Genomic DNA, 22,856 nt, shown 5'->3' on the forward strand with positions numbered 1-22,856 from the left:
TTCAGGTACTCCCGAATTGATTCGTTCTTCCCTTGCTTGATGGTAAACAGAGTCTCCTCCATCTTTTTTTTTTTTTTTTTATCTAGATTCCACTCTAGAAACGACCAATAATTTTTTGCGCCAATTCCTCGAAATCGAAAATTTTTCCCAAAGAAAGATTTGAAAACCACTTTTGTGCCGCACTGTTCAAAGATGACCCGAACACCCTGCGAAGGATTTCATCAGAATTACCAGTCACCACCATAGTTTGCTGATAATAACTGATATGGGCGATGGGATCTCCCGAACCATCAAATGAAGAGGAAGTTGGGAGCCGAAAATTGTGAGGAAACACAAATCCAGCTATTGCCTCGACGAAAGGGGTCTTTCTGATGATAGAATATATGTCATCGGCCATCTTCCCTCAGGAGAGCAATCCCAACCTTTGATTAATATCTGCAAGCTCCTGACCAATGTGGATTGAACGTCCCCCACTGGTTCGGTAGCTCTCACGACCCGAATGTTTTGAGGTTGATGAGTGAGTGCGTACTCCTCTGCCCAATCTCGTTACTGACCCGGTTCGGCTCAATTGCGGTCGTTCGTGCCGACCGTTCCTTCTAGGTAGTTCTCCGTTCTCGTTCTTTGTTCTCTGTCTCGCTCTCAAGAATTCCCTCGCAGGTTCGGACCATAATTCTGGCCGCCTGCTGATTGCCTATCCCCTTGTGGGAATGCCCTCTCAGCAGTGGTACAAGCGTCTTTGCTTCTCCTACACGCCTTCTGGCCTCCTGATGGTCAGGAGTCTGGGGAGCCACCACTTGTCTGACCAGCGTACGAAGCGTCTGGTTCATTTCCAAGAATTGGAGCTGCATTTGATCCAATTGTTGTTGGAGAGGATTCGGAGGGTTTAATTGATCACTACCCCCTTGTCCTCCATATTTGCGTACTTCACGAGCACGACTTCCTTCAGGGATATCTTTTGGATTGTTCCCATCAGGAAATTGAATGTCAGCCTCTCGCTGAGCCGCTGCAGCTGCTGCTGCTGACCTGGTAACCATGATTTTCTGAAGCGTTTCCCAAAGATGGCGCCAAATGATGTGTCCAGAATATGCTCAGCCCTTAGATCACTTGAGAATGACTAGCAAAACAATCGTCAGATGCGGCTCGAACGTGGGGGTCGGGAGTCCACCTCCGATGGCTAAGTCAGTTAATGAACTAATCACAAAGGCTCTGACTAGTTGCAGAGCTCAAGTATGAATACGATAACTGGGAATACGATTCAGATACCTTCTTTGTACGTAGGTTATGACTTATATAGATTTTACCTTCTAATCCTATTCGTTGAACTCGTACGTGCTTTCTTATGGTGACTGTCGGATCTTGACGGTTAGACCCATTAGTGGGGTAATGGACAACTTCCCTTGATTGCATGATCTTGATGCTAGGGCGTGGTAGTTATCCGAGTTGGCACAATCGTCCGCTCCCGTGAATGTTGATAACCGTCTCTTTGATGGGTTATTCATCCCGAGAATCTCGGACTCATGTTTGCCTGTTGATCGTGTAAGGTTTCTTCCTTAACAGGCCATCTTCGAACTTGGTTCGCTCGAACCTGAATCGGTCGGTTCGCATCAGACAGGGGTTGAGGGTTGAACCAAGGGGTTCAAACATCCATCCCCCTACACTTTTCTCCCCCTCGCCCTTTTTATCCCCTGGGCCTACATGGATACATATGTAGATTGGTCAATGAAACATACTTTTAAATTTTGCCCTTTAGCAGCAAAGAGAGAGAAAGATATTTATTTGAATAAACCAATGAGATATGAAGGAAGCGTCTCCAAATCTTTCCAATGCAAATTACAAAGGGGGTCCCTCTCTAATGAAATAAATAAATAATAAAGCATTATGAAAAATAAATATTAATGTTGGGTATTAATTTTACCATGGATCTCTAAAAGCTTTGCAATTAATACAAGGAGTTTGTGAATACGCCAAAGACAAGGTACGTTCTGGCACGGCTCCACCTTTCAATCTTTCCGACCTCACATAACTTTTCCTTGTATGATAAATGATCTTTCTTTTAAGTCACGAATCTCAGCTCACCATCACCATCACTTCTTTTTCTTTTCAGATTGTGTTAATTATGAAAACGAAATGTTTCTCTATTTAATCAATAAAGTAGAGGTTTTGTCATGGGCATGGCTCTTCATTCTGATGGTTTCACCTTAATTAGATGTGATTAAACTGCGGTGTTGATGGTGGTTGTATTATTGGGTTCTGTGATTTGGGTTGTGGGCCTTCTTTCAATGATTAATAAGAAAATAAAAAATTCCAATCGCATTGTATAGCAGCCTTCTGCATATGTGGGAAAATTTTCAGAAATTATCTCTTAAAAATTTTATTTTATTTTATTTTATTTTTTTTGAACTTGAATCAGGGGTGGAGGTCATTAAATATGCCAAGGCTGCAATAGGGTCGGGTTTTCTCAAATCCAATCTCAACCCAAAATGCTTTTAGGTCGGTTTATTCCCGTCTTGATCTTTATTCAAGGTCTAAGATCTTTGTCCTGAACCTAGACAGGCCAAGTTTGTCCCCTATCCTAATTCTCCCTGATCATGCTAGAACTTGATAGTTAGCCTTGTCCCTATCTTTAATTGGTCATGTTCTTATTCCTGATTGACCCAGAGTGGCCTTGTCCCTTTATCCTATTTGTAGCTTAGCAACTCTAGTATATATATATCTTAACTATATTAAAATTGAGATGCCTAATTGAACAATGAAACTTTCCAAAATCCAGACTTCCTAATTTTAAAATAACAAATGAAAGAATTAAAACTTCCAAGCAATTAACGTTAAACCTGGTATGGTATTATCTTTCATTTAGGGCAAATCACATATAGACATCTTGAATTTGCAATCAATTACATTTACAACCCTTAAAAATAAATTAATTACAGATACCCCTTTATTGTTAATATCATCATTTAGCTTTACTATTTAGATCTCGACGAGATTCGAAGAGGAATGATTGAGCTACAGGGAGTGTTGCGTGGGCTGGTGCACTAGGTAAGAATCCAATAGGGACCTCCACCCAACACTCAGGTTGGGAGATTGCAATAGGCTGCCTGAGCAGCAAGGGGTGCCCAGCCACCGAGTGCAAACTAGGATATTAACCGGGTTGACGATTGGTGGGAGGCACTACACAGGACCTAGGTAGACAAAAGACCTAGGGACGGTACAAGGATCAATGCTTTCAATTAGCTTTCAGGACCTAGACAAACTTGAGATCTCCCCCAACGAAGTCGACCGGGTGAAAATGACCAAGAAGGAGAAAGTCACCCTTAGGGATCCCAATCAAGCATATCAACCTCCCGGTCACGATCAGTTCGCGCAAGCACCATATCATCCGAGAGGAATCAATCAGGACATAATTGGCTACGAAGGAGGGTAGCAAAAGTGGAACAAAAGTTAAAGGATCAGGACCACTGTCACACCCCACCCGCCGGTCTCGGTTACCCGCCCGACAACCCGTGGGAGTGATCCGTCACAGGATCCACAGTTTTAGTCTATCAAGAATAATAAATGCTAGTAAAGACAATTATGAGCAATAATAAGTTCTATAATTAAATAAAAGGATTACAAGAGTCCAAATACTCCAATAAAATAATCAAGGAAAGAATCAATGATAAAAAACAATACGAGTTCAGCGGAAGCAATAAAAAAGAATTAAATAAGTTTCTTTCCGGTTTCTTTCTCTAAAGCTAAAAACTTAGACTCAAGTATATTAAGGTGAGGGGTTCTCCAATTCTTCTCTAGACGATGGGCAAACTGTCTGGCAACTTGTCTCCTCCGCCCATCAATGGGTGCTATAAGCGCATTCCATGCACTCACAGGAGCTCACGCACAGGCTATCTTCATTTCCCATTGCCGGTGCCACATTTTCTTCATACGAGAAGGTTCCTTCATAGGAAACCAATCCATCTTCCGGTGCATATCCTCCATCTGTACAGGCTAATAAAACAGAGACAAATAAAGGAATGAGTTCGACGAACTCCAGTAAGAACAACAATAATTCCCATCCATATGTCAAACCAATCAGAATTGCATATATGATATGTATGAGTGCAAAGTATGAATACCGCTATGATCTAAATATGCAAGTCTTTAACATCTGACATGCTTTAAGATATAACACCAGCCCTCCTCTGGGTAGGTATAGTCACTCTGATCTGGCAAGGACTGGTTATCTCTGTAGGGATCTTGGGTAAAATGAAAAGTCCACACCTGTCTCTCAAACCATGGTTGGGGTTAAGTCAACACTCTCTCACTACGACCATTGGCATGAGTACTGGCGCATGTCGAGGTCTCTAATCCAATGCAAGTCACAATGGTAACATACTACATGAAGTCTAGATACATCCCCTATGGCACCAACCAACTCGGTTCAGTATCCTTCTCAACCTAGGAATGAGAACCCTCATAGACTGGTTACCGCTATTGGACTTCATTCCATAACCCTATGGTCATCCACATATTGTTGGGGTGGAATGCTCTCATGACTCCTCACTACACCCGGTCCGTTCCTTGGATGTCCATGAGCCCAACCCTAACATATGCAACCCTACCATTATATGACCAACAGTGGACCACTGAGTCTCCACACGGATTGGTTACCGTTGTAGGATGAAACAGAGTCACATCACCGTCGTCACAGGTCATCTCGCTTCAATTCCCCTATCAAAAGGGTAGTAGCATGTGGGGTACCTAGCCATGCAACTCTAGACTCTACCTAGGTATGTCATCCAGTAGTTATGACAGTGCTGGAGACATCAGTGAGCATGTGTCCCATACCACAGCCCTCTGATATCTCAAGCTAGATATCCCAATGGAATACCCTTTCCATCAGAACCACAATACATCAATCATCATCATACCACATTCATAATTGATAAAGTATATATAAAGACAGTACAAACAGGAAGCATATAATAAGATCAGCATGCTAAACAAGGTCACAACAGTATATGAAATGAAAGAATAGTAATGAAAGACACTGGACTAGCATGTTCAAGTCATTACATAAAGATAGGATTGTATGTCCTTACCTGTAAATAAGTAGAATTCCTTTAGATTGCAAACTAGAAACAATTATAAGACTTCTATTGGAAACAGAGGACACCTATAAACAGGGTTACAATAATATGTAAGTCAAATGAATCAAATCGGATCAAATACGAAAGTCACTTGCTCACTGGAAACCAGCCGGTCGCTTGGGCTGAGAGACCGCCCCAAAAACAATGAGTTTCAGATCCGAAACTCAGGCTTTTGATCATCCGTTTTCATTTGAATGATCATAGTCTGAATTTCAAATCTATCACTCTCACAACCAAGGGTGATACTAAACCTAACAATTGACACCAAATTGGTTACTCAAAATCTTCTTTTTGATTAGATCACCCCTTTTCACGAAAGCAGGGTTTCGTTTTCGGATCTGATCTCATCAAGTTCATTAAAAAGGTAGATACTACAATAGAAAGATCATGAACAACCAAAGAGGAACACTAATCTACTTTAATCATAGTAGATGGTGGGGTTTGAGTGAACAGGGAATCACTTACCTCAACCAGATCAGCTATAAAGGACAGTAGAACCTTTTGGAACACTAAAAGCACTTCAGATCTCCTTCCAGCACGTCTCCACAGCTGTCTAACCTCCAAAAACAGCAATCCCAAATATAATATTCGTAAAATAGGCGAGGGTTGCTATTTATAGAAGTCTGGGGAGCAAATTAGGGCAAAACCCCGCAATCAGGACCAGGCGGTCCCTTGGTCTAATCAACTGCCACTAGCAACCTCCCCCTAGTATATTGCTATACAAGGGTGCTTTGCTCAGGGGGTTGATGTCCAAATACAACCTAACCCTAATGAACACATGAGGGAGGTCTTACCTTCATTCCGGACATCTCCAGACATCACTTGCCTTCCAGAAGTCCAATTACCAAGCAAGTCAGGCTCTTATCAAGAGAATCCAGATCCATGGGTTCAGGGTATGGATCATTCTATTCGGACACTCCACAAATTTACCCGACTAGACCTTCGGGTTCTCGGACCTGCAATACGAAGCGCAGGTTAGAAATATGGGGGTTGTTACAACCATGATGAGGACTTCGATGTCGTGGACCGAGAACCCATCTCGAATGAAATAATGAACATGCCCCTCCTGATCAACTTCATCATGCTGACCTTCACCCCGTTCAAAGGGAAAACCAACCCGAAGGAACACATAAGTTACTTCAAGTCTGTAATGACTATCTTGTGTCGGGAGGACGAGCTACTCTGTCTCACTTTCCCACCATCTCTAAAGGGGTCGACAATAAAGTGGTTCAGTAGCCTGAAGTCAGGCTCCATCAACAACTTTAGAGAATTGGCTAGGAAGTTCATAGCCAGGTTATGAAGTGCAATCGGGAGCAAGAAGACCTCTGACAGCCTATTTGCCATCAGCCAAGGTAGGAATGAGTTCATTCGGGACTACTTGAAGAGTTTTGATGAAGTGGCCATCGAGATTGAAGAGCTAGACGATCAGGTGGCATACAACGCTTTGTGGAGTGGCATCACCCATAAGAGACTCTTGGAGGTCCTGCTATCAGACAAACCAAAGACTTATGGAGCCTTGCTACATAAGTTCCAAAAGCAAATCAGTGTGTACAAAGTAATAGACGCCTAGGTAAAGGTTGATAAGGAACTCAAGTCGGATAGGGAGAGGGACGAGCATTCCAACGCTTGGGAGAAAGGAACCAAAGGAAAGTGGAAGAGAGACCAAGGCCGGGAGGGTTACACCCCTCTCAACACCAAGCCTTCAGAAATCCTCATGCAGATTTGGGACAAAAAATCCCTAAAATGGCCCAGGAAGATGTAGCTTGAAGATCAGGAAACATGAATAAATACTGTCGTTTCCACAAGAACTACGGCTACAACACTGACGATTGTCGTAGCCTCAAATCGGAAATTGAAAAATTAATACAAGAGGGAAAACTTGGTCAGTTCGTGAGGGGGTCGGGATGTTCCTAGGACAAATCATCCGACAATCGAAAAAGGTCCCGATCATCTAGCCCGGGAGAAGGTGTGAAGAAGATGGAAAAAGGAAAAGAATGAGAGGAAACTCCTGTATATGTCATATTGGGAGGATTGACCATTGAGTCAGTCAAGAAGGCAAAGCAACAGGCTCGATTTCGTGGGGGCTGTGCACCCACCGAGGAAGAGGAAGAGCCAATCCTATCCTGAGCCAATTACCTTCACCAAAGAAGACTTAGACGAGATAGCCACTCCTCATGACACAATCGTCATAAAGGTAAAACTAGCCAATCGGGAGGTTCATCGGGTCCTAGTCGACACCGACTCTTCAGTTGATCTACTATCATACGAAGCCTTCAAAAGATTGAAACTCAAAGACAAGATGATGACCTCCTTGGGCAACCCCCCTATACGGGTTTGCAGGGTCTTCAGCCATTGTAGAAGGAACGATCCAACTTGACCTCAAGATTGGGACCTCCCTGGGACACACTTGTTTGGGTTAACTTCATGGTGGTCTGAGACTTATCGGCATACAATGTGATACTCGGGCGAGCAACTCTCAACATGTTGGAAGAAGTGGTCTCGCCTAGACTTATGAAGCACAAATTCCCAACCGAGGCTGGAGTAGGGGAGTGTAAATTTGACCAGTCCACGTCCTTATAGTGTTATGTCAATTACTTGAAGCAGAAATGAAGGTCTGAGAGATCGGGAAGCGCACTCACTGTCAAAATCCTAGACGATTAGGACGAGGACAACATGTAGAGGGCTAAACCGGTGGAGAAACTAGAGAGAATCTAGTTGCACCCGGAACAACCTGAGAAAGAGTTGACCGAATTCTTATGGGACAATTAGATATTTTCGTTTGGTCGATAGAAGACATGCCTGGGATTGATAGGAGGGTAGCTTAACACAAGCTATGGATTCAGAAGGATGCAATCCCGGTCATCAAAAAAAGAAGGAATTTTTCATTGGAAAAACACGAAGCAATTAGAGTAGAAGTGGAGAAACTAGAGTGACCAGGTTTCTTTGAGCCAATTGAGTGCTTGACCTAGCTAGCAAACGTCATAATGGTCAAGAAGGAAAACAGGAAGTAGAGGATGTGCATCGATTACACAAACCTCAACAAAGCTTGTTGGAAAGACTGTTATCCATTACTCCGATAGACCTGTTTATCGATGCAACTGCCAGCTATGAAGTTCTCATCTTCATGGATGCATACTCCGGATGATGGACCAGGATGATGAGAAGCACACTGCATTAATGACTGATTGGGAGAGCTACTTCCACCAGGCAATGCCATTCAGGTTGAAAAATGCTGGAGCAACCTACCAGAGAGCCATAAACAAAATCTTCAAAGATCAGATCGGGAGAAACATGGAAGTATACATCGATAACCTACTCGTGAAAAGCTTAGCTCGAGCAAAACACTTAGTAGACTTGGAAGAAGCATTTGACGTGCGAACCCACCAAATGCGGCTGAACCTGGACAAATGTGCATTCGGGGTATCTTCTGAGAAGTTCCTTGGCTTCATGGTATCTCAAGGGGGATCAAAGCAAACCCCAAAAAAAATCAAGGCTTTAATAGATATGCAACCCTCGAGAAAGATAAAAGACATCCAATGCCTAACTGGCAGAGTAGCCGCACAGAACCGATTCATCTCCTGAGTTGGGGAAAAATGCAACTCATTCTTCAAAGCTATAAAGGCCACATCAAGGCGGGGAGAAAACATATGGACCGAAGAATGCCAAAAGGCCTTGGATGAACTCAAGAAATCTCTTGGGACTACCCCCGTGTTGTCCCGTCCTTCTCCCGGCAAGAGTCTCATTTTCTACTTGGCCGTCTCCTCCGTTGTGGTAAGTGCAATCCTGTTCAAGGGAGACACAACACAAAACCCATTCTGTTACGTAAGCCATGAACTCATCGATGTGAAGACAAAATACCCAGACATTGACAAGCAAGCTTTAGCCTTGCTGGTAACCTCCCGGAAGCTGAGGCCATATTTCCAGGCACACCCGATCATTGTGCTAACCAACTTCCCACTCAAAGAGATTTTGCATAGACCAGATGTAGCTGGGAGACTAGTCGGATGAGTCAAGCTAAGTGAGTATCAAATCGAATTCAAGCCAAGGATGGCCATAAAAGCCCAAGTACTAGCTAATTTCATTGTGGAAAACAGTCTTCCCCAAACAATAGAGGACGACGATCCCAAGGAACTATGGTTATTGCATGTAGACGGTTCGAGCAATCACTTGGGATTAGGGGCAGGATTAACCCGGATGAGCCTGGATGCCTTCAAAGTCAGTTATGCTCTAAGGTTTAACTTCAAGGCCTCAATAATGGGGCTGAGTATGAGGCCGTCCTGGCAGGCCTTCTGTGAAATCCCATAAAAATCTTAATCCAGAAATCCATACAGTTGATCTGAAGACCTGAAGTGAAGGTAGAAGACAACTGAGGACCATCCAAATTTGAACCTATTGGTCTAACCTTGAACCAATGGAGGTTGTTAATGAAGATCCTAGTGTGGAAACCCCATATGGTTTGGAAAAAGAAGTGACTTGAATGAAGTTGGACTTTGAGTACAGTGTTGACACCTTTGGAAGGTCCTATGAAGTTAGGTAAGACCCTTCCTTAAGTTGGTTGAGGACCCAAGTAGTGATTTTGGCTTTTGGGACCAAAATTCAGCAATTACTAAGAGGGGAACCCTTTGGTCGATCCCTTTGGTTGATCCCATTGACCAAGACCATCGACCAAAGCAACCTCGGGGCAGAATTGTGTATTTTTGGAAGTTTTAGGTTTTGGAGCCTTATATATATGTAACTTCAGACTAAACCTGAATACTTTGCCTCTTAGCTTTTGGAGAACGTGAGAAGAACCCTAGAGCCTCCTCTTCAAGCCCAAGGTTGATTCCAAGCATCCAAGAGAAGTTCCTCCATTGATTCTTCTTCTACAAGGTTAGTATTCAATCCAATACTTCATTGATCTACTCTCTCTCTCCTATTTCTACTATTTGTTTTGATTGTGAAGGTCTTACACTACTGTAATAGCCTAGTCTCTGATCCTCATAGTCTTAGAGTGCCCATTCACTTTACTCTTTTTGTAGACTATACGATGTGTTTTCAATGTTTTGATCTAGCATGAGACCATGATCTATTGTTACTGTAGTTATTTGATTCTAATCTATGTTAGATCTATTCCTAGGTTGTTTTCTATGCATGATCTACTGTTTTCTTATCCTTAGAATGAATCCCTATTCATTCTAGTATTTTTGTGAATCCGCGGATCAAGCCTATTAGGTGATTATTATATTTCTATTCCAATGACCTTGTTTGATGTTTAGATCATCATAGATAGTCTTAGTAGGTTATTTTAGAATTTTTCCTATTAATTTCAGAGTGTTCTGATGTCGTTTGAGGAGTTTTCGACCAATTTTGGAGTTTTCTGTCCATACAACATACCTTTGGTTGATCCCTTTGGTCGATGCCATAGACCAAGAGCATCAACCAAAGGAGTGCAGACAGCAACTTTTCTCCGTTTTGCCTCCGATTCGTCTCCGATCGTTAGGGTTTGTTCCTTATTTTCTATACATATTTGTTTAGGGTTATTTTGGTGATTTTGGACTTGCCCTTTGATCTCTTTCTCGAGGATTATGGATCAAATTCAAGGTGAGTTCGTTCACTCACAATTGACATTATTGCATTCTATATTTTGTTAGATCTTGTTTGCAAAACTTAGCTACTGTTTAGAACTCTTTTCTATATTGTTTTACTTCTGTAATTATACCTGGCTATTCATGATGTAATTTACATATTTGAATTGAATATGAATGATGGAATTGTGAATGGACTTCTATATGATGATTATGGAATCATGATGTGATTTGATTGCCTAGGTTGTGGTTGTGGAATGGGGAATGCCCTTTTGGCATTTCTGTCATTGGACACTAGTGGAAGTGGTATGGGACGTATTCCTATAGTGCCCCTTGGCGCTTTCATCAATTACTGGTTGACATACCTAGGTTTGGTCTAGAAGTGTTTAGCTAGAGAAACCCTATCATATCTGACCCTATCAGAAGGGGAATTGAGACCGACTGATTAGTGGTAGCAATGGAAATTCTCAAAAGACGTGCATCAGAATCGTGAGAAGACATAATTCACATTGTGGGGGCCATTCATTGGTAGGATTGCAAATAATAAACTTGGGCCCATGGGCGCTCAAGACTAGTAACCAACTCGTGAGAGGACATGAGAGTCTCCCATTTATTATATGTGGATGACCAATAGGGTTAAGAGTCAACGTAGCGGGGAAGGAGACGGTGACTCTAGGGGAAAAGATACCGGAAAGGATTGCGGGAGGTGAGGAATGGATGTATCCGAACCTAAAGTAGATGTGACTCAGTAGATGACTTGCATTGGGCTAAGATTAACCCTGACATGCGCCAGTACTCAGACCAATAGTGATGAGCTATAGTGTTGACCTAAACCCCAGCCATGGAATGTCTGGGAAGGATGCCCTGACCCAATTATCGCGGAGAACCCAATAGACTGGGAAGGTTGAGGGAGAGTGATTTGAGACCTACCCGGAGGAGTATGGTGATTTATCTTAATGTGTGTCTACCAATAGAGACCAACATATTTAGAGTTAGAAGCATGCTTGCATTCATTGTTTCATATCATTGCATCATGCTTGTTTTGCTTTTGTATCTTGTTCTTGTTATTGAGATTGTGAATGTTTATAATTGTTAATTGTGTTTGAACTGCTTGTTGAGTTCTTTTGGGCTCACCCTTCGAGGAACATGTTTTCTGTAGATTGTATTGTAGGTACTAATGACTGCGAGATTCTGAACCACAAAGCCACGACATGTGACTCATATGGTTTCCAAGATTTTGGCGACTATGAGCAATACAGTGAAGCGTACCTGTGTGATGACGAAGCTTACTAAGATTAGCCGGATCTTGAAGCTTGAATGTCCCGTACTGGAGTTGGAGACATCTGAGTCTAGACTTTGTTTGATGGACATAGATACTCATTATGTTTAGTTTTAGAACGATTCTTAGTTTCCTTTATTACTTTCAGTTGTAATACTTTAGAGATTCGACCCACCTTCCAGATTAGTCTATAGAGTTATTTTTTGCTATACTCTACAATTATCTCTTTGATTGGTATCTTTTATTCCGCACACTGATATTCTTTTGTGATCCTTCTGAGATCCTTACTTGATTGTTTCTTAAATTACTTTAAAACAATGATTTGTTCTTGCTCTTAATTATATTATTGTGCTCTATGGGTATATGATCGTTCTAAACTTGATCTTCGGGGCTGTGGATCACACCTCCGGGTATTCCAAATAGAGTACCGGCTGGGGGGATGTGACACCTTTGAAGTTGCCCGGCTTTGAGAGCTCGATACTTGGAAGTAAGAAGTGACTCTTAGTTGGTTGTAAATCAAATCAAAGGAGAATATGACACAAAGGATGGCCAAATGGTTAAGTACCTCGCGAAGGTGGAGCAATGCAGGGCAAAGTTCGATCGGGTCACTTTGAAACAAATCCCTCGAAAGGAATGAAGAGGTCGACGAGTTGTCCTGACTATCTACAGCCAAATACAAAACTTTCAACTCAATAGTTTACATAGAAGAACTCACCTGCCCAAGCATACAAGAGACTAAAGCCATGGAGGTCAGGCAAAAGCCCAGTTAGATGGACCGGATCATGTCTTACCTAAGGGACGATCAACTCCTAACCAACAAAAAGAAGATAGAAAAATCAAAAACCAAGTGGAAAGGTTCACCATCTTGGACGACCAACTATACAAACGCTCATTCTCCGAACCTCTCTTAAATTGAGTTGGCTCATCCTGAGCCAAGTACACCCTTACAGAAGTCCATGAAGGAATATGCGGTGCCCAGATGGGCAGGAAAGCCCTGGCACAAAAGTTCCTATGGTCGAGACTCTACTAGCTGATCATGCAACAGGATGCCTAGAGTACGTCCAAAAATGCTAACAATTTTAGAAACATGCCACCATCCTGAGATGTCCTGCCATACCTTTGTCACCAATCTTGTGCCCAATCCCTTATGCTATGTGGGGGATGGACTTAGTTGGGAAATTGCCTAAAGCCACAAGGGGTCGAGAATACCTTATCTTAGCTATAGACTATTTCACAAAATGGGTAGAAGTAGATCCCCTGGTTTCCATCACAGAGAAGCAAATGGATAAATTTTTTGAAGATAAGGTCATCTACTGGTTTGGGATACCTCGAGTTTTGGTGACCGACAATGGCAAGTAGTTTGAAGGCTCTGGGTTCGGGGCATTCTGTAAGAGGTACCATATTGAACACCAATACTCATTGGTAGCATACCCACAAAGTAATGGACAAGTCGAAGTCACGAACCGAACGTTACAGGACGGGATAAAGAAGAGGTTGGACAGCCAGGACATGTGGGTAGACGAACTCCCGAGAGTCCTGTGGTCATACCGGACATCCACCCGAACTCTAATAGGCGAACACAGGCCTTAGCCCTGGTCGAGGTCTTGGTCGAGTCAATAAGATATCAAACCTATGCGGAGAAGGAAAATGAACAAGGACTTAGGACCAATCTTGATTTCTTAGAAGAAGTTTGTGACATGGCCAACTACAAGAATCAAAGGTACCAGAAGAGTGTGACAAAATATTACAACTCCCAGGTGAAGACCCGAAGATAGAGGTTGGGAGACTTGGTGCTACGAAGGATCAGGGCTTTAGACTCGAGGAACCAAGGAAAACTAAGCCCAACCTAGGAAGGGCCCTACATTGTTGACAAAGAAACAAAGCCGAGAGTATATCACCTTAAGGAGTTTGGGACAGAGAAGCCAATTGAATGATCGTGAAACTCCACCAATTTGAGGAAATTCTACCAATAATTGTACAAGTCTTACATTCAAGAATAAAAACTCCTACTGACCCTACCACAGGTCCTTTTGCACCTCACTTAAGGACTAAACATACTTCTACGTACTATCTCTTAGGTGTATTCCTGGTCATATCTTTTTGCACCTCATATGAGGACTAAACGTACTTCTACATACTATCTCTTGGGTGTAATCCCGGTCATATCTCTTTGTGACTCACTTGAGGACTTAACGTATTTCTACCTACTATCACCCGGGCGTAATCCCGATCACACATGACAGCATTTACAATATGGGGTGGTCTCAAATATGTTGTGTGATGTCTCAACTACTAGGTCATATGGACCAGATGGTTAATCAAGATACGTCCATAACCATTTATAACAAAGGGGTCCCGGATATGCTATCATACAATGGATTAGAGCATCTCCGCGACAATCGAGAGACACCCGAGACAGTGTGTTAGCATGCTAGACCCTATTTTTTAGGTCATGCTAGAGAGGAAACATGCAAGAAAAATATTCCCGATCAAGTACAAGCACAATTAAAAATCAAAGGAAATTTTATTCAATAAAAAGGGGGCTGGGATCAAAACTGGCTTACAAAAGTTCGAGACATAAAAATAGGTCCCGAGAAAAGAAAAAGAGAGTACAAAAAGGTACAAGTGTGAAAAGTTAAAACAAAAATTCAAGACTCATTCGGGCTGGCTAGTGGCTCGGCAGTACGATCAGGAGAAGTAGAGGGGACAACCTCCACAGAGGGGGTAGCATCTTCAGGACCAACGTCTCCCTAGATCTCCTAGTTTCAAACCTCTCCCTCAGGAACAGATTCTTGAGGGGCGGGAGAATTAATGAAGTCCTTGAGGTCAGGATCTTCCACCTCAGGCAAAGTAGGAAGCCCTGCGGGACGAGGCATACCCAGTTGATCAAACACCTCCGGGTCAAGATATGCATACAATTTCTCCATGTCCAGGATGGTAGTCTGCTACAAGGAAAGTTTAAATGCCTAACCCTCCCCTTTCTAAAGGCTAAAACCGAGAGGGCCAACTACAAGTGGGCAAACTAGGGAGTCTTGAAGTACTCCTCCAACACCTTTCTCTTTGTCTCCCTGGACAACAACTGGAGAGAAGAAGATAAGCCCCTCAGGTGCTCGACCTCTTTCTTCAAATCATTGTTCTACCCCACCAACTGGTCAAGGAGAGTATTATCCTTGTCCAAACTTGAAGAAGCCTTCCCGAGCTTCTTCTTGAGAGACTTGGTCTCTCCCCTTGTACTTGTCCCAACCTTCTTTAAGTTCAGTTTTCTCCTTCCAAAAGGATTCCACCTCCCCTCCTAATGGCCTCTAGATCCTGCTTCGCTTGATGGGAGTTGTGATTAGCTTGTTGGCACAACTCCTGTGAAAGTTTTAGCTCGTTTTCCCGATGACGAGCCCGGTCAGCCACCTCTGCAAAGTAACGCGCTTCCCCGGCCAAGTACTTGAGAGAACAGTCAACTCAAAAAGTGATCAGAAACACAAGTACAAAGCAAAGCTTATAAGATGAAAAAACAAGGTTTACTTGTAAGCACTCGGGAATAGCTCTTAGTCCCGAGCGCCCTTCATAAATTCCCAATCGAACTGAGAGTAGACTTCTCGTCCCAACTCAGAGAAACAGCTAGATCAGCAAAAACTGAATTTCGGGAGGTTAAGTCCCATTGCGGGACAAAGACATCCAAGGACCCAATGGAGGGACTTGCCCCAGATTCCCTTGGCCTTTTTTGGGCTATAGCCCGAGAGGAATCCCAAAAAGGGGCACTAACCCCCTCAGAAGGCTTTGAGGTAGGCCTCTTCTTGGGGGTCTTCGGTAGGGGTGGGTGCCTAGTAGCAGTAGTAGTGGCGACCGGCTCCGGAGCTAGCTTCTGTTTGGTGGGGAGCTTCCTAGCCTGAGCAAAAGACAACGCCCCACTAGCGGCAGCCATTAGGGCATCTAGAGGAACTCTTTTAGGCACTGCAAACAGGGAGATAGTCGAGTCAGATACATATGTGAAAAATAAGAAAAAGGAAACAACAAGTGAGGGGCTCACCCGGGGAAAAGCCCCACAGCCGCAGGACGGGAGTGTATTCCATAGCATATCCATGTACGGCGTAGGAGTCTCCCTTGACTCGACTGATATCCCAAACGACATCCATCTCCTTTGGAATCAGGTCGAACTGGGTATTTAGCCTATCCAGCTCCTCCTTCATCCTCTCTAAGAAGACACAAGGAAAGGGGATTGGATAAGCAGATCAGCGAAAAAGGAAAAACTCCCTCCACTTTTTGGTGGTGGAAGAGAGGGTGTCATGCTCAATGAAATGCCCTTGGAACTCGAGTGTCAGAGAGGGCCTTTTGGCCAAATAATACCGACCCTGCTGCGAGTGAGGGCAGAGCATAAAGAAGTAGTGTAGGAGGCAAAAGGTCGAGACGATGCCTAGGTTACTACAGAAGCCTATGAAACCTATGACATTGCGTGACATGTTCGGGCTAAGGTTTGACAGGCAAATGCCAAAGTGGTCAAGGACTTCAACAAAAAGAGGGTGGACCGAGAACCTCAACCCCCCGATAGAAGCATCAAAATAAATAGAAATACATCCCTTGGGAGGGCGACTAGCCCGATCATCCCTAGTTGGGAGAAAAACCTCATACCCCTCAGAAATGTTAAAATAGGTGAGGAACCGACTCAAATCCATAAGAGTGAGGGTACATGGATAGAAACCGGGAACTGAAGTACTCTGAACATAGTCAACATGCAATGGAGTACGAGGCTCACTTTGGGCCCGGGCCAAGGCAGCAGCACTTAGCCTTTTCCTATCTGGCCTGGGGGGGGGGGGTAAGGACCATGAGACTCACTCGAGCGTAGAAATGGAGGATGAGGAACAGAAGATTTGGTTTGGGAAGAAGGATCAGCTCAGAAAGAAGAAGATGGTCCAGCTTGAGAATAAGCACCAGATGGACCAGCACGGGAAAAAGGATCACAAGGTAAGGAAGTAAAAGGAGAAGCAGACTCATTTTTAGGGTCAGAGGCATCCCATCGAGCTGCATCGAGATCCTCTTTAGCTGGGACAGAGGATGGTCATGCTTGACTACCCGATCCAATAAGAGAACTCACTAATCCGAGGACTTCTTCAAGTTCTTCCAGATCATCATCAATAGGACTATAACCGGGATATCAATCAGACAAATCCTCAGAGGATTGCTCGTGCAAATCCATCAAATGATTTCCTATAAGGTTGACAGCTCCCGTTTGGTCGCTATCACCCTCACTTGCATAGCCCACCCAGGCGGGATGGACTTCCTTCCTTGGGTTTTTAGGAAGGTCAAACTTAAACCTGCAGTCGGGACCTAAACCATGTTTCTTAACCATGATTGAATGAGAATTTACAGGTTGGGAAATTGAATGAGAACTTATTGGCCAAAAAAAATGCAAAGGCAACTGAAGTCCAAGATGAATTGGAGCTTGATTGAGAGCAGTGAAAGCGATGTGCCCTTACAATAGAGGATGAGGGGGCTATTTATAACTCCAGAAGAAGTGGAAATGATCTTAATCGAACGGACGAGAAATAATGCAATCAATGGCCCAGATTGCGAGATGTTTGAGCTACCTGGAAGAGTCATTAGGACCAATTGCATTGTCAAGTGACGTGCGGGCACGAGACTGTGGCTGGCACTTGGGAAGCTCAACAGTCATATATTCACCATGGGAGATAAATCTGGAATATCGCACCGATCAACTTCTTGATGAATTCTACACCGCCCAATGATACCTACCATCACAGGAACTAGGGGGCTAGTGTTATAGATGAGATGCACACGTTCAAACACACACATGGCTGATCGGATCTGATTAATACCCGAGTAATCACCTAGCTATGTGGTGAGGACATCTCTCGGTCAAATGTGACCAATATGGAATGCTCCATTCACGCTAAGATAAAGAAGGAAATGCCAACATAAACAGAAGGATTACCCTAGGAGTAGCTAGGTAGGCAAGTGCTTGGGACCTTGTCGGTTCTAAGAAAGGTAACCCATGCATTATTTAACAAGGTCTCAACCTTTAGGTAAGAGACAAACATTTTTTGGATAATCTTTGAGCAGCGCTCGCTCGGGATCCTAATCTGACCCCTGACTGACTTAGCCATCGGAGGCGGTTGCCCGGCATCCAAGCCAGCCTGCGTCTAACTTCTTTTGCAAGTCTTATCTTCTTCATAGTGGGGATCTCAATCGGGAGTCAATCCGCCTCAGTCAGGACACAAGGTTAGATCTGAGACGCAACAGTTCCATAGGAAGAGCATCTTATTTTATACAAGAATTATTGTATTTACTTGTAAACTTTGATATTTCTATATAGAAAAAATGATACTTCTAATAGAAATATGTAATGCACACAACTCAATGAATGGGTTTGATTATCTTGTCCTGAATTTTTTCCTTATCTTGAATATATTGTTTTCATTTGAGAAGAAAGACGACAATCTATAGACCATCATACTTTCTATTCCAAGGTGAAAAAGATGATCGACCTTCTCACATTTGTTTTCTATAAACAATGAAGTTTGTCTTATTCATCTCGTAATATAAGTGCATTGTGATTATAATATGAGATGCTAGAAAATTCATTATATATATATATATATATATATATATATATATATATATATATATATATATATATATATATATATATATATATATATATATATATATATATATATATATATATAGATTAAATTATGGCTTATAATTCAAAGTTTTAATTCTTTGTTTTTTCGTAACAAGTAATGGCTTGCTATTATTCTATATTACATTTTTTGTTTTGGTAATTACGCTAAGTGTCATGATAATTACTAATTGTATAAGTATGTATTTTGACATATAATTTATACATCAATATTTGTTTTATTATGTGTTGATTCCATCCTATTATTATTAAGTATTTTATTGGTATGAAATCTATATTGCTTATAAGTGTAATCATATAAAATTATAATATTATATTACTTATAGTAGTCTGTGTAGCCATGCAACACATTGGATTGCCTTGACAATTGTGGGTTGTCATTAAATCAACTTTAACATGGTTTTATTTATTGTATATAGTAGTAACTAGTTTGCACTGCAAATATTGTTGGATGCACCTGCAGTTGCAAAAAACTATAAATGAATATAATTTTGTAGTTTTTAAAATTAAATTTCAATTAAAATTATACAAAAAAAATATTATTGATGAGGAGTTGTTGGAAATTTTTTTTTTCAACTTTTCATCAATATTTTTTACTAATCTAGCTAGCAGAAAATATAGGCTAAACTACGGGGAACTAAAAGGCTAAGTTACTAAGGTTGAATTCAACAAAACCTAATTTAAAGTAAATCTGAATTGCTTTTATTCTACGTAAGAAAAACACAAAGAAATTATACTATCAATTAATGCAAAAACTTTAACTAATAAGTGAGGTTCTTTGGGATTTAGAATCCCCAATGCCCTATCTTCACAAGGCTATCGTCCTTCGCTGAAGTTTTGGCATCCTTAGTTTGCTTAGCTATAGGGCATCTTTGGCCAGACTCAAACACAATTAAAAACATCAACTAGAAGACATAGAACAATCGAATTAATGAAACAAGCAATGATTCATCTACATCCCAAAGAAAAGGAACTAGCTACTCATTATAACAAAGCTCATAAAACAAATAAAGATGAAAATTTAGAGAGAGGGTTGTGGTCTTCTTCGTAGGGCGACCAAGTCTTCTGTGTACAGACAGAAAACCCTAATTTTGATAGGAAACTCATCGTTTGGGTTTCTAAACACTCCAAAATTAATAGGAAAAATTATAAAATAGTATAAGGAGACTATCAATCATGATCTAAGAATCTAACATGGTCAACGGAATAGAAATCCAACGAATCATTAGATAGGCTTAATTCGAAATCAGTCTATAGATTTCATGGATAGACTAGAGTGAATTAGAATTCACTCTAGAAATTGAAGACATTAGATCATGGTTAGAAAATAACCTAGGAATAGATTTAGCAGGATTAGAATCAAATAACTCAAATAAGAATACTATCACGAAGATCATACTAGGTTTTTACCGAAATCATACTGTGTTGGTCACAGAAAGAATAGAGTGAATGGGGATTCACTCTAAGACTATAAGGATAGAAAAATAGGTCATCACAGTAGTATAAGACCTTCCTCACAATCACAATAATGGGTAGAATTAGAAGAGATAATAGAACTATAGAGAATGAGAGTGATTGCTAACCTTGAAGAAGAAGATTAGACGGAGGAAACTCTCACAGATGCTTGGGGATCTTCCTTGGCCTTGGGGAGAGTGCTCTAGGGTTCTTCTCATGTTCTCCAAAAGCTTAATGTCAAAGTGGCTCGAATTAGATCGAAGTTTGAATATATAGGGCTTTGAAAACCTAATTTCCAAAAGGTACCAAATCTATGGTGAGGAGTTTTGGTCGCTTATGCTGGTCGCTTAGGGCAACCAAGGCAATCGACCAAACAATACCTTTTGGTCAAAAAGTGATTTTTGGTCTCTGAAAGCCGTAAGCTCCTCTTGGGTCATTTTCCAACTAATGAAAGAGTCTTGGTTTTGTAGGACCTTCCAATTGTGTCAACACTGTACTCATAGTCCATCTTCCAAGTCCATCATCATTCAAATAGCATCTTTTTCCAATGTTAGTCAAAGTTTCCATAATGGGATCTTCATCATCATCCATTGGTTCTAGGTCAGACCCAATGGGTATAGATGAGGTGGCCCAAGCTGTCTCCTACCTTCACTTTAGCTTTTTGGACCTACAACATAGATCTTCAGGTTAGGGTTGTGAGGGATTTCACATCCTCCCCCCCCCCTTAAAAGAAATTTCATCCTTGAAATTGAAAGTGTACCTAGGTTTCCAAAGAGATGGGGATACTTCACTTTCATCTCGTCTTCCTTCTCCCAAAAAGCTTCCTCGGGGGTATGATTCTTCCATCGGATCTTCACCAAAGGCATGGTCCTACTCCGCAACTGCTTGTCCTTCTTATCTAGGATCTCAGCTGGCTTTTCATTGTAGGAAAGATCAGCTCCAAGACCTTCGGGTTCTCGCTGGAGGAGATGCTCTGGATTCTCTAGACACTGCTGTAGCATTGACACATGGAACACATCATGAACTCCAGCTAAGGACGGAGGTAATGCTAAGCGGTATGCAACTGGTCCAACCTTCTCAATAATCTTATAAAGGCCAATATACCAAGGACTAAGCTTTCCTTTGACATTGAATCTCATCACCCCTTTCATAGGTGATACCTTCAAAAACACCTTCTCCCCCACTTGAAATTCTAGATTAGTCCTTCTCTTGTCTGCATAAGATTTTTGTCTTGATTGTGCCGACTTGATCCTTTCCTTAATCATGTCCACCATTACACTTGTAGCTTCAATCATTTTCGGACCTAGAACTTTTCCTTCACCAGTTTTAGTCTAATACAGTGGTGTTCTACAAGTATTTCCATAAAGTGCTTTGAACGGAGCCATGCCTACTGTTGATTGATAAGTGTTGTTGTAGGTAAACTCAACCAAAGCTAAGGGTTCATCCCAATTGACTCCCATATCCACAATACAAGATCTAAGCATATCTTCCAAAATTTGAATTGTCCACTCAGATTATCCATCAGTCTGTGGATGATGAGCTCTTAAGGTCAATTGGGTTCCCAATGCTTTCTACAAACTACTCCAAAATCTTAAGGTGAACCTAGGATCTCTGTCAGATACAATACTCACTAGAGCTCCGTGTAGACGTACTACATTGTCTGTATAAAGCCTTTCTAGCTTATCCATATTATAAGTAATCTTCATAGGGATGAAATGGGTTGATTTGGTCAGTCTATCAATGATTACCCATACAGTATCATTCCCATTGCTGGTTCGGGGGGTAGCAGTAACGAAGTCCATGGTAATGTCTTCCCACTTCCAACTAGGGGCAGGAAGCAACTGTAGAAGTCCAAATGGTGGTTGTCGAACTACTTTAACATGTTGGCAAGTGTCACACTTGACCACAAAATCTACCACGTCGTTCTTCAAACCAATCCACCAAAAATGTTCTCTTAGATTTCTATACATCTTTGTACTTCCTGGATGCAGACTTATGTGCTTCTTTCAAAATCTATTTCTTAAGTTCTTCAACTGCTGGCACACACAGTGTTCCTCTATAAGTCAATGCTCCATTGGTAGACATATAAAAATCAGGTTCTACTTCAGGACTAGAGGTAATCTTCTCAATCTTCTCCTTTCATTCCGGATCTGAATCTTGTAAGGCAATTATCCTATCTCTTAAAGTAGATCTAGTTGTTTAGCTGCAAGCATCACTTCAGACCCTTCTGAACAATTTCTAGAAAAAGTTCCAAGATAGAAAACAGAAGTGGTTTACTCAAAGCATTTAGATAAAATTCTACTTGCTTACCTTTCTTGCTAAGAGCGTCACAACCACATTGGCCTTTCAAGGATGATATTGAATGTCACAATCATAATCCTTGACCAACTCCAACCACCTACATTGCCGCATATTCAACTCCTTCTGGGTGAAGAAGTACTTCAAACTCTTGTGATTAGTGTAGATGGAAATCTTTCCCCAAACAAATAATGGCGCCAAATTTTTAAAGCAAAAACTACTACCGCTAATTCCAAATCATGAGTAGGGTAGTTTGGCTTATAATCCTTCAATTTCCTAGAGGCATACGCCACTACTTTTCCATGTTGCATCAAAACGCAACCTAAGTGTATACCACAAAGCTGTACTCTTCTCAAAGAATAGAGGATCACAGCTTTGTGGGCAGTCAACTAATCCATTCCCAAAATCACATCAAAGCCCTTCATATCTAAGAGTACTAAATCAGCTTCCAAGATTCTTCCACAAATGGTAACAGGACGAGC

The 22,856-nt window shown here is 41.8% G+C and overlaps 1 protein-coding gene across 1 annotated transcript; it reads right to left on the minus strand.

Annotated features, from left to right (window-relative positions):
- Window positions 1-19,046: 19,046 nt before the first annotated feature.
- Window positions 19,047-21,371, minus strand: LOC148998828 (uncharacterized). The gene is made up of 3 exons (XM_089141687.1): window positions 21,237-21,371; window positions 20,837-21,149; window positions 19,047-19,078 (listed from the first exon to the last, which is right to left on the minus strand). Exons 1-3 carry the CDS (start codon window positions 21,369-21,371, stop codon window positions 19,047-19,049), a joined length of 480 nt encoding a protein of 159 aa, XP_088997813.1.
- Between the last annotated feature and the right edge of the window lie 1,485 nt (window positions 21,372-22,856).

Source organism: Hakea prostrata, unplaced genomic scaffold (genome assembly GCF_041222555.1).
Source record: "Hakea prostrata isolate BN-2017 unplaced genomic scaffold, UWA_Hpros_2 contig_119, whole genome shotgun sequence".
In the NCBI taxonomy this organism is placed as follows: Eukaryota; Viridiplantae; Streptophyta; class Magnoliopsida; order Proteales; family Proteaceae; genus Hakea; species Hakea prostrata.